General features: G+C 54.0%; 1 protein-coding gene across 1 annotated transcript in view; it reads left to right on the forward strand.

Moving 5' to 3' along the window:
* Nucleotides 1–16824, forward strand: part of LOC141054881 (uncharacterized) — a 165265-nt gene that overhangs the window by 98947 nt on the left and 49494 nt on the right. The window contains 1 exon segment of the mRNA XM_073551765.1: nucleotides 15573–15696. Within this exon segment, the coding sequence (XP_073407866.1) occupies nucleotides 15573–15696 (124 nt within the window).

Consider the following 16824-nt stretch of genomic DNA (forward strand, 5'->3'; position numbering starts at 1 on the left):
TGGGTGATGAGCGGAGAGGTGACTGCTGGGACATTATACAGGACGGCACTGGAGGATTCTGGGTGATGAGAGGAGAGGAGACTGCTGGGACATTATACAGCACTGGAGGATTCTGGGTGATGAGCGGAGAGGTGACTGCTGGGACATTATACAGGACGGCACTGGAGGATTCTGGGTGATGAGCGGAGAGGTGACTGCTGGGACATTATACAGGACGGCACTGGAGGATTCTGGGTGATGAGCGGAGAGGTGACTGCTGGGACATTATACAGGACGGCACTGGAGGATTCTGGGTGATGAGAGGAGAGGTGACTGCTGGGACATTATACAGGACGGCACTGGAGGATTCTGGGTGATGAGCGGAGAGGTGACTGCTGGGACATTATTCAGGATCGCACTGAAGGATTCTGGGTGATGAGCGGAGAGGTGACTGCTGGGACATTATTCAGGATCGCACTGAAGGATTCTGGGTGATGAGCGGAGAGGTGACTGCTGGGACTTTATACAGGACGGCACTGGAGGATTCTGGGTGATGAGCGGAGAGGTGACTGCTGGGACATTATACAGGATGGCACTGGAGGATTCTGGGTGATGAGCGGAGAGGTGACTGCTGGGACATTATACAGGAGGGCACTGGAGGATTCTGGGTGATGAGCGGAGAGGTGACTGCTGGGACATTATACAGGACGGCACTGGAAAATTCTGGGTGATGAGCGGAGAGGTGACTGCTGGGACATTATACAGGACGGCACTGGAGGATTCTGGGTGATGAGAGGAGAGGTGACTGCTGGGACATTATACAGGATGGCACTGGAGGATTCTGGGTGATGAGAGGAGAGGTGACTGCTGGGACATTATACAGGACGGCACTGGAGGATTCTGGGTGATGAGCGGAGAGGTGACTGCTGGGACATTATACAGGATGGCACTGGAGGATTCTGGGTGATGAGAGGAGAGGTGACTGCTGGGACATTATACAGGACGGCACTGGAGGATTCTGGGTGATGAGCGGAGAGGTGACTGCTGGGACATTATACAGGACGGCACTGGAGGATTCTGGGTGATGAGCGGAGAGGTGACTACTGGGACATTATACAGGACGGCACTGGAGGATTCTAGGTGATGAGCGGAGAGGTGACTGCTGGGACATTATACAGGACGGCACTTGAGGATTCTGGGTGATGAGCGGAGAGGTGACTACTGGGACATTATACAGGACGGCACTGGAGGATTCTGGGTGATGAGCGGAGAGGTGACTGCTGGGACATTATACAGGATGGCACTGGGGGATTCTGGGTGATGAGCGGAGAGGTGACTGCTGGGACATTATACAGGACGGCACTGGAGGATTCTGGGTGATGAGCGGAGAGGTGACTGCTGGGACATTATACAGGACAACACTGGAGGATTCTGGGTGATGAGCGGAGAGGTGACTGCTGGGACATTATACAGGACGGCACTGGAGGATTCTGTGTGATGAGCGGAGAGGAGACTGCTGGGACATTATACCGGACGGCACTGGAGGATTCTGGGTGATGAGCGGAGAGGTGACTGCTGGGACATTATACAGGACGGCACTGGAGGATTCTGGGTGATGAGCGGAGAGGTGACTGCTGGGACATTATACAGGACGGCACTGGAGGATTCTGGGTGATGAGAGGAGAGGTGACTGCTGGGACATTATACAGGACGGCACTGGAGGATTCTGGGTGATGAGCGGAGAGGTGACTGCTGGGACATTATACAGGATGGCACTGGAGGATTCTGGGTGATGAGCGGAGAGGAGACTGCTGGGACATTAGACAGGACGGCACTGGAGGATTCTGGTTGATGAGCGGAGAGATGACTGCTGGGACATTATACAGGACGGCACTGGAGGATTCTGAGTGATGAGCGGAGAGGTGACTGCTGGGACATTATACAGGACGGCACTGGAGGATTCTGGGTGATGAGGGGAGAGGTGACTGCTGGGACATTATACAGGACAGCACTGGAGGATTCTGGGTGATGAGCGGAGAGATGACTGCTGGGACATTATACAGGACGGCACTGGAGGATTCTGGGTGATGAGGGGAGAGGTGACTGCTGGGACATTATACAGGACAGCACTGGAGGATTCTGGGTGATGAGCGGAGAGATGACTGCTGGGACATTATACAGGACAGCACTGGAGGATTCTGAGTGATGAGCGGAGAGGTGACTGCTGGGACATTATACAGGACGGCACTGGAGGATTCTGGGTGATGAGGGGAGAGGTGACTGCTGGGACATTATACAGGACGGCACTGGAGGATTCTAGGTGATGAGGGGAGAGGTGACTGTTGGGACATTATACAGGACAGCACTGGAGGATTCTGGGTGATGAGCGGAGAGGTGACTGCTGGGACATTATATAGGACGGCACTGGAGGATTCTGGGTGATGAGCGGAGAGGTGACTGCTGGGACATTATACAGGACGCCACTGGAGGATTCTGGGTGATGAGAGGAGAGGTGACTGCTGGGACATTATACAGGATAGCACTGGAGGATTCTGGGTGATGAGCGGAGAGGTGACTGCTGGGACATTATACAGGACGGCACTGGAGGATTCTGAGTGATGAGCGGAGAGGTGACTGCTGGGACATTATACAGGATAGCACTGGAGGATTCTGGGTGATGAGCGGAGAGGTGACTGCTGGGACATTATACAGGACGGCACTGGAGGATTCTGAGTGATGAGCGGAGAGGTGACTGCTGGGACATTATACAGGACGGCACTGGAGGATTCTGGGTGATGAGCGGAGAGGTGACTGCTGGGACATTATACAGGACGCCACTGGAGGATTCTGGGTGATGAGAGGAGAGGTGACTGCTGGGACATTATACAGGATAGCACTGGAGGATTCTGGGTGATGAGCGGAGAGGTGACTGCTGGGACATTATACAGGACGGCACTGGAGGATTCTGAGTGATGAGCGGAGATGTGACTGCTGGGACATTATACAGGACGGCACTGGAGGATTCTGGGTGATGAGGGGAGAGATGACTGCTGGGACATTATACAGGATGGCACTGGAGGATTCTGAGTGATGAGCGGAGAGGTGACTGCTGGGACATTATACAGGACGGCACTGGAGGATTCTGGGTGATGAGGGGAGAGGTGACTGCTGGGACATTATACAGGACGGCACTGGAGGATTCTGGGTGATGAGCGGAGAGGTGACAGCTGGGACATTATACAGGACGGCACTGGAGGATTCTGGGTGATGAGCGCAGGGGTGACTGCTCGGACATTATACAGGACGGCACTGGAGGATTCTGAGTGATGAGCGGAGAGGTGACTGCTGGGACATTATACAGGACGGCACTGGAGGATTCTGGGTGATGAGGGGAGAGGTGACTGCTGGGACATTATACAGGATGGCACTGGAGGATTCTGGGTGATGAGGGGAGAGGTGACTGCTGGGACATTATACAGGACGGCACTGGAGGATTCTGGGTGATGAGGGGAGAGGTGACTGTTGGGACATTATACAGGACGGCACTGGAGGATTCTGGGTGATGAGAGGAGAGGTGACTGCTGGGACATTATACAGGACGGCACTGGAGGATTCTGGGTGATGAGAGGAGAGGTGACTGCTGGGACATTATACAGGACGGCACTGGAGGATTCTGGGTGATGAGGGGAGAGGTGACTGCTGGGACATTATACAGGACGGCACTGGAGGATTCTGGGTGATGAGCGGAGAGGTGACAGCTGGGACATTATACAGGACGGCACTGGAGGATTCTGGGTGATGAGCGGAGAGGTGACAGCTGGGACATTATACAGGACGGCACTGGAGGATTCTGGGTGATGAGCGGAGAGGTGACAGCTGGGACATTATACAGGACGGCACTGGAGGATTCTGGGTGATGAGCGGAGAGGTGACAGCTGGGACATTATACAGGACGACACTGGAGGATTCTGAGTGATAAGCGGAGAGGTGACTGCTGGGACATTATACAGGACGGCACTGGAGGATTCTGGGTGATGAGGGGAGAGGTGACTGCTGGGACATTATACAGGATGGCACTGGAGGATTCTGGGTGATGAGGGGAGAGGTGACTGCTGGGACATTATACAGGACGGCACTGGAGGATTCTGGGTGATGAGGGGAGAGGTGACTGCTGGGACATTATTCAGGATGGCACTGGAGGATTCTGGGTGATGAGAGGAGAGGTGACTGCTGGGACATTATACAGGACGGCACTGGAGGATTCTGGGTGATGAGAGGAGAGGTGACTGCTTGGACATTATACAGGATGGCACTGGAGGATTCTGGGTGATGAGGGGAGAGGTGACTGTTGGGACATTATACAGGATGGCACTGGAGGATTCTGGGTGATGAGGGGAGAGGTGACTGCTGGGACATTATTCAGGATGGCACTGGAGGATTCTGGGTGATGAGAGGAGAGGTGACTGCTGGGACATTATACAGGATGGCACTGGAGGATTCTGGGTGATGAGGGGAGAGGTGACTGCTGGGACATTATTCAGGATGGCACTGGAGGATTCTGGGTGATGAGAGGAGAGGTGACTGCTGGGACATTATACAGGATGGCACTGGAGGATTCTGGGTGATGAGCGGAGAGGTGACTGCTGGGACATTATACAGGAGGACACTGGAGGATTCTGGGTGATGAGAGGAGAGGTGACTGCTGGGACATTATACAGGACGGCACTTTAGGATTCTGGGTGATGAGAGGAGAGGTGACTGCTGGGACATTATACAGGACGGCACTGGAGGATTCTGGGTGATGAGCGGAGAGGTGACTGCTGGGACATTATACAGGAGGACACTGGAGGATTCTGGGTGATGAGAGGAGAGGTGACTGCTGGGACATTATACAGGACGGCACTTTAGGATTCTGGGTGATGAGCAGAGAGGTGACTGCTGGGACATTATACAGGACGGCACTGGAGGATTCTGGGTGATGAGCGGAGAGGTGACTGCTGGGACATTATACAGGACGGCTCTGGAGGATTCTGGGTGATGAGCGGAGAGGTGACTGCTGGGACATTATACAGGACGGCACTGGAGGATTCTGGGTGATGAGCGGAGAGGTGACTGCTGGGACATTATACAGGAGGACACTGGAGGATTCTGGGTGATGAGAGGAGAGGTGACTGCTGGGACATTATACAGGACGTCACTTTAGGATTCTGGGTGATGAGCAGAGAGGTGACTGCTGGGACATTATACAGGACGGCACTGGAGGATTCTGGGTGATGAGCGGAGAGGTGACTGCTGGGACATTATACAGGACGGCTCTGGAGGATTCTGGGTGATGAGCGGAGAGGTGACTGCTGGGACATTATACAGGACGGCACTGGAGGATTCTGGGTGATGACCGGAGAGGTGACTGCTGGGACATTATACAGGACGGCACTGGAGGATTCTGGGTGATGAGCGGAGAGGTGACTGCTGGGACATTATACAGGACGGCACTGGAGGATTCTGGGTGATGACCGGAGAGGTGACTGCTGGGACATTATACAGGACGGCACTGGAGGATTCTGGGTGATGAGCGGAGAGGAGACTGCTGGGACATTATACAGGACGGCACTGGAGGATTCTGGGTGATGAGCGGAGAGGTGACTGCTGGGACATTATACAGGACGGCTCTGGAGGATTCTGGGTGATGAGCGGAGAGGTGACTGCTGGGACATTATACAGGACGGCTCTGGAGGATTCTGGGTGATGAGCGGAGAGGTGACTGCTGGGACATTATACAGGACGGCACTGGAGGATTCTGGGTGATGAGCGGAGAGGAGACTGCTGGGACATTATACAGGACGGCACTGGAGGATTCTGGGTGATGAGCGGAGAGGTGACTGCTGGGACATTATACAGGACGGCTCTGGAGGATTCTGGTTGATGAGCGGAGAGGTGACTGCTGGGATATTATACAGGAGGGCACTGGAGGATTCTGGGTGATGAGCGGAGAGGTGACTGCTGGGACATTATACAGGACGGCTCTGGAGGATTCTGGGTGATGAGCGGAGAGGTGACTGCTGGGACATTATACAGGACGGCACTGGAGGATTCTGGGTGATGAGCGGAGAGGTGACTGCTGGGACATTATACAGGACGCCACTGGAGGATTCTGGGTGATGAGCGGAGAGGTGACTGCTGGGACATTATACAGGACGGCACTGGTGGATTCTGGGTGATGAGCGGAGAGGTGACTGCTGGGACATTATACAGGACGGCTCTGGAGGATTCTGGTGATGAGCGAAGAGGTGACTGCTGGGACATTATACAGGACGGCACTGGAGGATTCTGGGTGATGAGCGGAGAGGTGACTGCTGGGACATTATACAGGACGGCACTGGAGGATTCTGGGTGATGAGCGGAGAGGTGACTGCTGGGACATTATACAGGATTGCACTGGAGGATTCTGGGTGATGAGCGGAGAGGTGACTGCTGGGACAATATACAGGACGGCACTGGCGGATTCTGGGTGATGAGCGGAGAGGTGACTGCTGGGACATTATACAGGACGGCACTGGAGGATTCTGGGTGATGAGCTGAGAGGTGACTGCTGGGACATTATACAGGACGGCACTGGAGGATTCTGGGTGATGAGCGGAGAGGTGACTGCTGGGACATTATACAGGATGGCACTGGAGGATTCTGGGTGATGAGCGGAGAGGTGACTGCTGGGACATTATGCAGGACGACACTGGAGGATTCTGGGTGTTGAGCGGAGAGTTGACTGCTGGGACATTATGCAGGACGACACTGGAGGATTCTGGGTGATGAGCGGAGAGTTGACTGCTGGGACATTATGCAGGACGACACTGGAGGATTCTGGGTGATGAGCGGAGAGTTGACTGCTGGGACATTATACAGGACGGCACTGGAGGATTCTGGGTGATGAGCGGAGAGGTGACTGCTGGGACATTATGCAGGACGACACTGGAGGATTCTGGGTGATGAGCGGAGAGTTGACTGCTGGGACATTATACAGGACGGCACTGGAGGATTCTGGGTGATGAGCGGAGAGGTGACTGCTGGGACATTATACAGGACGGCACTGGAGGATTCTGGGTGATGAGCGGAGAGGTGACTGCTGGGACATTATACAGGACGGCACTGGAGGATTCTGGGTGATGAGCGGAGAGGTGACTGCTGGGACATTATACAGGAGGGCACTGGAGGATTCTGGGTGATGAGCGGAGAGGTGACTGCTGGGACATTAAACAGGACGGCCCTGGAGGATTCTTGGTGATGGGCGGAGAGGTGACTGCTGGGACATTATACAGGACGGCCCTGGAGGATTCTTGGTGATGGGCGGAGAGGTGACTGCTGAGACATTATACAGGACGGCCCTGGAGGATTCTGGGTGATGGGCAGAGAGGTGACTGCTGGGACATTATACAGGACGGCACTGGAGAATTCTGGGTGATGGGCGGAGAGGTGACTGCTGGGATATTATACAGGACGGCACTGGAGGATTCTGGGTGATGTGCGGAGAGGTGACTGCTGGGACATTATACAGGACGGCACTGGAGGATTCTGGGTGATGAGCGGAGAGGTGACTGCTGGGACATTATACAGGACGGCACTGAAGGATTCTGTGTGATGAGCGGAGAGGAGACTGCTGGGACATTATACAGGACGGCACTGGGGGATTCTGGGTGATGAGCGGAGAGGTGACTGCTGGGACATTATACAGGACGGCACTGGAGGATTCTGGGTGATGGGCGGAGAGGTGACTGCTGGGACATTATACAGGACGGCACTGGAGGATTCTGGGTGATGAGCGGAGAGGTGACTGCTGGGACATTATACAGGACGGCACTGGAGGATTCTGGGTGATGGGCGGAGAGGTGACTGCTGGGACATACAGGACGGCACTGGAGGATTCTGGGTGATGAGCGGAGAGGTGACTGCTGGTACATTATACGGGATGGCACTGGAGGATTCTGGGTGATGAGCAGAGAGGTGACTGCTGGGACATTATACAGGACGGCACTGGAGGATTCTGGGTGATGAGCGGAGAGGTGACTGCTGGGACATTATACAGGACGGCACTGGAGGATTCTGGGTGATGAGAGGAGAGGTGACTGCTGGGACATTTTACAGGACAGCTCTGGAGGATTCTGGGTGATGAGAGGAGAGGTGACTGCTGGTACATTATACAGGATGGCACTGGAGGATTCTGGGTGATGAGCGGAGAGGTGACTGCTGGGACATTATACAGGACGGCACTGGAGGATTCTGGGTGATGAGCGGAGAGGTGACTGCTGGGACATTATACAGGACGACACTGGAGGATTCTGGGGGATGAGCGGAGAGGTGACTGCTGGGACATTATACAGGACGACACTGGAGGATTCTGGGGGATGAGCGGAGAGGTGACTGCTGGGACATTATACAGGACGGCACTGGAGGATTCTCGGAGATGAGCGGAGAGGTGACTGCTGGGACATTATACAGGACGACACTGGAGGATTCTGGGAGATGAGCGGAGAGGTGACTGCTGGGACATTATGCAGGACGACACTGGAGGATTCTGGGTGATGAGCGGAGAGGTGACTGCTGGGACATTATACAGGACGGCACTGGAGGATTCTGTGTGATGAGCGGAGAGGTGACTGCTGGGACATTATACAGGACGGCACTGGAGGATTCTGGGTGATGAGAGGAGAGGTGACTGCTGGGACATTATACAGGACGGCACTGGAGGATTCTGGGTGATGAGCGGAGAGGTGACTGCTGGGACATTATACTGGACGGCACTGGAGGATTCTGGGTGATGAGCGGAGAGGTGACTGCTGGGACATTATACAGGACGGCCCTGGAGGATTCTGGGTGATGGGCGGAGAGGTGAGTGCTGGGACATTATACAGGACGGCACTGGAGGATTCTGGGTGATGGGCGGAGAAGTGACTGCTGGGACATTATACAGGACAGCACTGGAGGATTCTGGGTGATGAGCGGAGAGGTGACTGCTGGGACATTATACAGGACGGCCCTGGAGGATTCTTGGTGATGGGCGGAGAGGTGACTGCTGGGACATTATACAGGACGGCACTGGAGGATTCTGGGTGATGAGGGGAGAGGTGACTGCTGGGACATTATACAGGAGGGCACTGGAGGATTCTTGGTGATGGGCGGAGAGGTGACTGCTGGGACATTATACAGGAGGGCACTGGAGGATTCTGGGTGATGAGGGGAGAGGTGACTGCTGGGACATTATACAGGACGGCCCTGGAGGATTCTTGGTGATGGGCGGAGAGGTGACTGCTGGGACATTATACAGGACGGCACTGGAGAATTCTGGGTGATGGGCGGAGAGGTGACTGCTGGGACATTATACAGGACAGCACTGGAGGATTCTGGGTGATGAGCGGAGAGGAGACTGCTGGGACATTATACAGGACGGCCCTGGAGGATTCTGGGTGATGAGCGGAGAGGTGACTGCTGGGACATTATACAGGACGGCACTGGAGGATTCTGTGTGATGAGCGGAGAGGTGACTGCTGGGACATTATACAGGACGGCACTGGAGAATTCTGGGTGATGGGCGGAGAGGTGACTGCTGGGACATTATACAGGACAGCACTGGAGGATTCTGGGTGATGAGCGGAGAGGAGACTGCTGGGACATTATACAGGACGGCCCTGGAGGATTCTGGGTGATGAGCGGAGAGGTGACTGCTGAGACATTATACAGGATGGCCCTGGAGGATTCTGGGTGATGGGCAGAGAGGTGACTGCTGGGACATTATACAGGACGGCACTGGAGAATTCTGGGTGATGGGCGGAGAGGTGACTGCTGGGACATTATACAGGACGGCACTGGAGGATTCTGGGTGATGTGCGGAAAGGTGACTGCTGGGACATTATACAGGACGGCACTGGAGGATTCTGGGTGATGTGCGGAGAGGTGACTGCTGGGACATTATACAGGACGGCACTGGAGAATTCTGGGTGATGGGCGGAGAGGTGACTGCTGGGACATTATACAGGACAGCACTGGAGGATTCTGGGTGATGAGCGGAGAGGAGACTGCTGGGACATTATACAGGACGGCCCTGGAGGATTCTGGGTGATGATCGGAGAGGTGACTGCTGAGACATTATACAGGACGGCCCTGGAGGATTCTGGGTGATGGGCAGAGAGGTGACTGCTGGGACATTATACAGGACGGCACTGGAGAATTCTGGGTGATGGGCGGAGAGGTGACTGCTGGGACATTATACAGGACGGCACTGGAGGATTCTTGGTGATGGGCGGAGAGGTGACTGCTGGGACATTATACAGGACGGCACTGGAGGATTCTTGGTGATGGGCGGAGAGGTGACTGCTGGGACATTATACAGGACGGCACTGGAGAATTCTGGGTGATGGGCGGAGAGGTGACTGCTGGGACATTATACAGGACAGCACTGGAGGATTCTGGGTGATGAGCGGAGAGGAGACTGCTGGGACATTATACAGGACGGCCCTGGAGGATTCTGGGTGATGAGCGGAGAGGTGACTGCTGAGACATTATACAGGACGGCCCTGGAGGATTCTGGGTGATGGGCAGAGAGGTGACTGCTGGGACATTATACAGGACGGCACTGGAGAATTCTGGGTGATGGGCGGAGAGGTGACTGCTGGGACATTATACAGGACGGCACTGGAGGATTCTGGGTGATATGCGGAGAGGTGACTGCTGGGACATTATACAGGACGGCACTGGAGGATTCTGGGTGATGAGCGGAGAGGTGACTGCTGGGACATTATACAGGACGGCACTGGAGGATTCTGGGTGATGAGCGGAGAGGAGACTGCTGTGACATTATACAGGACGGCACTGGGGGATTCTGGGTGATGAGCGGAGAGGTGACTGCTGGGACATTATACAGGACGGCACTGGAGGATTCTGGGTGATGGGCGGAGAGGTGACTGCTGGGACATTATACAGGACGGCACTGGAGGATTCTGGGTGATGAGCGGAGAGGTGACTGCTGGGACATTATACAGGACGGCACTGGAGGATTCTGGGTGATGGGCGGAGAGGTGACTGCTGGGACATACAGGACGGCACTGGAGGATTCTGGGTGATGAGCGGAGAGGTGACTGCTGGTACATTATACGGGATGGCACTGGAGGATTCTGGGTGATGAGCGGAGAGGTGACTGCTGGGACATTATACAGGATGGCACTGGAGGATTCTGGGTGATGAGCGGAGAGGTGACTGCTGGGACATTATACAGGACAGCTCTGGAGGATTCTGGGTGATGAGAGGAGAGGTGACTGCTGGTACATTATACAGGATGGCACTGGAGGATTCTGGGTGATGAGCGGAGAGGAGACTGATGGGACATTATACAGGACGGCACTGGAGGATTCTGGGTGATGAGCGGAGAGGTGACTGCTGGGACATTATACAGGACGGCACTGGAGGATTCTGGGTGATGAGCGGAGAGGAGACTGCTGGGACATTATACAGGACTGCACTGGAGGATTCTGGGTGATGAGCGGAGAGGTGACTGCTGGGACATTATACAGGACGGCACTGGCGGATTCTGGGGGATGAGCGGAGAGGTGACTGCTGGGACATTATACAGGACGGCACTGGAGGATTCTGGGTGATGAGCGGAGAGGTGACTGCTGGGACATTATACAGGACGGCACTGGAGGATTCTGGGTGATGAGCAGAGAGGTGACTGCTGGGACATTATACAGGACGGCACTGGAGGATTCTGGGTGATGAGAGGAGAGGTGACTGCTGGTACATTATACAGGATGGCACTGGAGGATTCTGGGTGATGAGCGGAGAGGAGACTGATGGGACATTATACAGGACGGCACTGGAGGATTCTGGGTGATGAGCGGAGAGGTGACTACTGGGACATTATACAGGACGGCACTGGAGGATTCTGGGTGATGAGCGGAGAGGAGACTGCTGGGACATTATACAGGACTGCACTGGAGGATTCTGGGTGATGAGCGGAGAGGTGACTCCTGGGACATTATACAGGACGGCACTGGCGGATTCTGGGGGATGAGCGGAGAGGTGACTGCTGGGACATTATACAGGACGGCACTGGAGGATTCTGGGTGATGAGCGGAGAGGTGACTGCTGGGACATTATACAGGACGGCACTGGAGGATTCTGGGTGATGAGCGGAGAGGAGACTGCTGGGACATTATACAGGACTGCACTGGAGGATTCTGGGTGATGAGCGGAGAGGTGACTGCTGGGACATTATACAGGACGGCACTGGCGGATTCTGGGGGATGAGCGGAGAGGAGACTGCTGGGACATTATACAGGACGGCACTGGAGGATTCTGGGTGATGAGCAGAGAGGTGACTGCTGGGACATTATACAGGACGGTACTGGAGGATTCTGGGTGATGAGCAGAGAGGTGACTGCTGGGACATTATACAGGACGGTACTGGAGGATTCTGGGTGATGAGCGGAGAGGTGACTGCTGGGACATTATACAGGACGGCACTGGAGGATTCTGGGTGATGAGCAGAGAGGTGACTGCTGGGACATTATACAGGACGGCACTGGAGGATTCTGGGTGATGAGAGGAGAGGTGACTGCTGGGACATTATACAGGACGGCACTGGAGGATTCTGGGTGATGAGCAGAGAGGTGACTGCTGGGACATTATACAGGACGGTACTGGAGGATTCTGGGTGATGAGCGGAGAGGTGACTGCTGGGACATTATACAGGACTGGAGGATTCTGGGTGATGAGCGGAGAGGTGACTGCTGGGACATTATACAGGACGACACTGGAGGATTCTGGGTGATGAGCGGAGAGGTGACTGCTGGGACATTATACAGGATGGCACTGGAGGATTCTGGGTGATGAGCGGAGAGGTGACTGCTGGGACATTATACAGGACGGCACTGGAGGATTCTGGGTGATGAGCGGAGAGGTGACTGCTGGGACATTATACTGGACGACACTGGAGGATTCTGGGTGTTGAGAGGAGAGGTGACTGCTGGGACATTATACAGGACGACACTGGAGGATTCTGGGTGATGAGCGGAGAGGTGACTGCTGGGACATTATACAGGACGACACTGGAGGATTCTGGGTGATGAGAGGAGAGGTGACTGCTGGGACATTATACAGGACAACACTGGAGGATTCTGGGTGATGAGCGGAGAGGTGACTGCTGGGACATTATGCAGGACGACACTGGAGGATTCTGGGTGATGAGCGGAGAGGTGACTGCTGGGTCATTATACAGGACGGCACTGGAGGATTCTGGGTGATGAGAGGAGAGGAGACTGCTGGGTCATTATACAGGACGGCACTGGAGGATTCTGGGTGATGAGAGGAGAGGAGACTGCTGGGTCATTATACAGGACGGCACTGGAGGATTCTGGGTGATGAGAGGAGAGGAGACTGCTGGGTCATTATACAGGACGGCACTGGAGGATTCTGGGTGATGAGCGGAGAGGTGACTGCTGGGTCATTATACAGGACGGCACTGGAGGATTCTGGGTGATGAGAGGAGAGGAGACTGCTGGGTCATTATACAGGACGGCACTGGAGGATTCTGGGTGATGAGAGGAGAGGTGACTGCTGGGACATTATACAGGACGACACTGGAGGATTCTGGGTGATGAGTGGAGAGGTGACTGCTGGGACATTATACAGGACGACACTGGAGGATTCTGGGTGATGAGAGGAGAGGTGACTGCTGGGACATTATACAGGCCGACACTGGAGGATTCTGGGTGATGAGAGGAGAGGTGACTGCTGGGACATTATGCAGGACGACACTGGAGGATTCTGGGTGATGAGCGGAGAGGTAACTGCTGGGACATTATACAGGACGGCACTGGAGGATTCTGGGTGATGAGCGGAGAGGTGACTGCTGGGACATTATACAGCACTGGAGGATTCTGGGTGATGAGCGGAGAGGTCACTGCTGGGACATTATACAGGACGGCACTGGAGGATTCTGGGTGATGAGCGGAGAGGAGACTGCTGGGACATTATACAGCACTGGAGGATTCTGGGTGATGAGCGGAGAGGTCACTGCTGGGACATTATACAGGACGGCACTGGAGGATTCTGGGTGATGAGCGGAGAGGTGACTGCTGGGACATTATACAGGACGACACTGGAGGATTCTGGATGATGAGAGGAGAGGTGACTGCTGGGACATTATACAGGACGGCACTCTAGGATTCTGGGTGATGAGCGGAGAGGAGACTGCTGGGACATTATGCAGGACAGCACTGGAGGATTCTGGGTGATGAGCGGAGAGGAGACTGCTGGGACATTATACAGGACGGCACTGGAGGATTCTGGGTGATGACCGGAGAGGTGACTGCTGGTATATTATACAGGACGGAACTGGAGGATTCTGGGTGATGAGCGGAGAGGTGACTGCTGGGACATTATACAGGACGGCACTCTAGGATTCTGGGTGATGAGCGGAGAGGTGACTGCTGGGACATTATACAGGACGGCACTGGAGGATTCTGGGTGATGAGAGGAGAGGTGACTGCTGGGACATTATACAGGACGGCACTGGGGGATTCTGGGTGATGACCGGAGAGGTGACTGCTGGTATATTATACAGGACGGCACTGGAGGATTCTGGGTGATGAGCGGAGAGGAGACTGCTGGGACATTATACAGGACGGCACTGGAGGATTCTGGGTGATGACCGGAGAGGTGACTGCTGGTATATTATACAGGACGGAACTGGAGGATTCTGGGTGATGAGCGGAGAGGTGACTGCTGGGACATTATACAGGACGGCACTCTAGGATTCTGGGTGATGAGCGGAGAGGTGACTGCTGGGACATTATACAGGACGGCACTGGAGGATTCTGGGTGATGACCGGAGAGGTGACTGCTGGTATATTATACAGGACGGAACTGGAGGATTCTGGGTGATGAGCGGAGAGGTGACTGCTGGGACATTATACAGGACGGCACTCTAGGATTCTGGGTGATGAGCGGAGAGGTGACTGCTGGGACATTATACAGGACGGCACTGGAGGATTCTGGGTGATGAGCGGAGAGGTGACTGCTGGGACATTATACAGGACGGCACTGGAGGATTCTGGGTGATGAGAGGAGAGGTGACTGCTGGGACATTATACAGGACGGCTCTGGAGGATTCTGGGTGATGAGCGGAGAGGTGACTGCTGGGACATTATACAGGACGGCACTGGAGGATTCTGGGTGATGAGTGGAGAGGTGACTGCTGCTATATTATACAGGACGGCACTGGAGGATTCTGGGTGATGAGCGGAGAGGTGACTGCTGGGACATTATACAGGACGGCTCTGGAGGATTCTGGGTGATGAGCGGAGAGGTGACTGCTGGGACATTATACAGGACGGCACTGGAGGATTCTGGGTGATGAGCGGAGAGGAGACTGCTGGGACATTATACAGGACGGCACTGGAGGATTCTGGGTGATGAGCGGAGAGGTGACTGCTGGGACATTATACAGGACGGCACTGGAGGATTCTGGGTGATGAGCGGAGAGGTGACTGCTGGGACATTATACAGCACTGGAGGATTCTGGGTGATGACGGTGTCGTTGTTGTCAGGTTCCTATAAGGTGTCAGGACGTCGCTGTCTATCTCTCCATGGAGGAGTGGGAGTATCTAGAAGGACACCAGGATCGGTACCAGGCCGTGATGATGGAGGAGCTCCGGCCTCTTACACCACGAGGTGAGCAGCGAGGCTCCTTGTTGGCTCCGGTGGATGTGATGACATCTCTCCGGCGTCCTCCTATAACAGATGAGTTTTCTCCAGACTTCCTCTGGTTTTCTCTACATTTCCTCCGTCTGACAACAGCTTTCATTTCCCTGATTATTTTCTTCTGATCTGTGAGTCGCGGTTTCTCCGCTGTCGTCTCGTCTTCATCAGTCTTGAGTCTTCGTTCTCGGCGGCTTGTTTCAGAATCTTTCTCCTTCCTTAGAGCATCGGTCACATTTTCTCTGCAGATGTCTCGTCCTTCTGTCCGTTCTCTCCTGTGAGTTCTTTCAGTCTCTAAGTCTGTTGTGGATTGTTACTCAGCATAGTCGGGGTTAATTTATTGGTGATTTTCCCCCTAATCCGCTGTTGCTCGTCCGTCCCTCAGAATCGGTGCAGGGTCAATGTCGTCATCAGTCGTGGTCGGCGTCCGGCTCCTCCCTCTTGGCTGACACTTGTGTGCCCCATGTGAAATAACATATGTAAATTTCCTCTCCCCAGATACAGAGGACGGGGTCTCTAGCGCCTCCTATAGGACGCAGCAATTCTGGAAATCAATATCAATGTTTCAACCTCTTCCTGATGGGGCAAATTTCCATTTTTGCATTGTTTTCTTCCCTTCTACCTTAAGACATAACAATTTTATTTTCCATCCACAGACGTTTGAGATCTTGTGTTTTTTTTGCTTCATGAATTTTTATTTTTCCGTATAATGTGCTGAAAAACAGGAAAAACAATTCCAGATGAGGTGAAACGAGTAATAAAAAAAAATAATTTCCAGATTTTTATTTTGGGTTTTGTTTCTTGACATTTTTTGGGCGGTAAGAATGACGTCGCTGCAACTTTCCAGGTCAGTTACGGTGAAACCAATTTTGTGAGGTTTTTTTATAATATATTTCTGGATTATAATATCAGCCCTTTCCCTGAGACCGATCACTTTATCTGCCGTTATCGGCGCTGTGTGACGGCTTCTCCTCTTGAATGGCGCGCTGACCTTTTATTGGTACCTTTTTTGTGATCTTTTGAACATTGTGTTTTTATTACATTTTTGTGTTCTTTATGTTTTGATGTTTTTTTTTCCTTATGGCGTTTACCGTGTGAGAT

Source organism: Dendrobates tinctorius, unplaced genomic scaffold (genome assembly GCF_039654945.1).
Source record: "Dendrobates tinctorius isolate UK_male_01 unplaced genomic scaffold, ASM3965494v1 ptg000180l, whole genome shotgun sequence".
Lineage (NCBI taxonomy): Eukaryota > Metazoa > Chordata > Amphibia > Anura > Dendrobatidae > Dendrobates > Dendrobates tinctorius.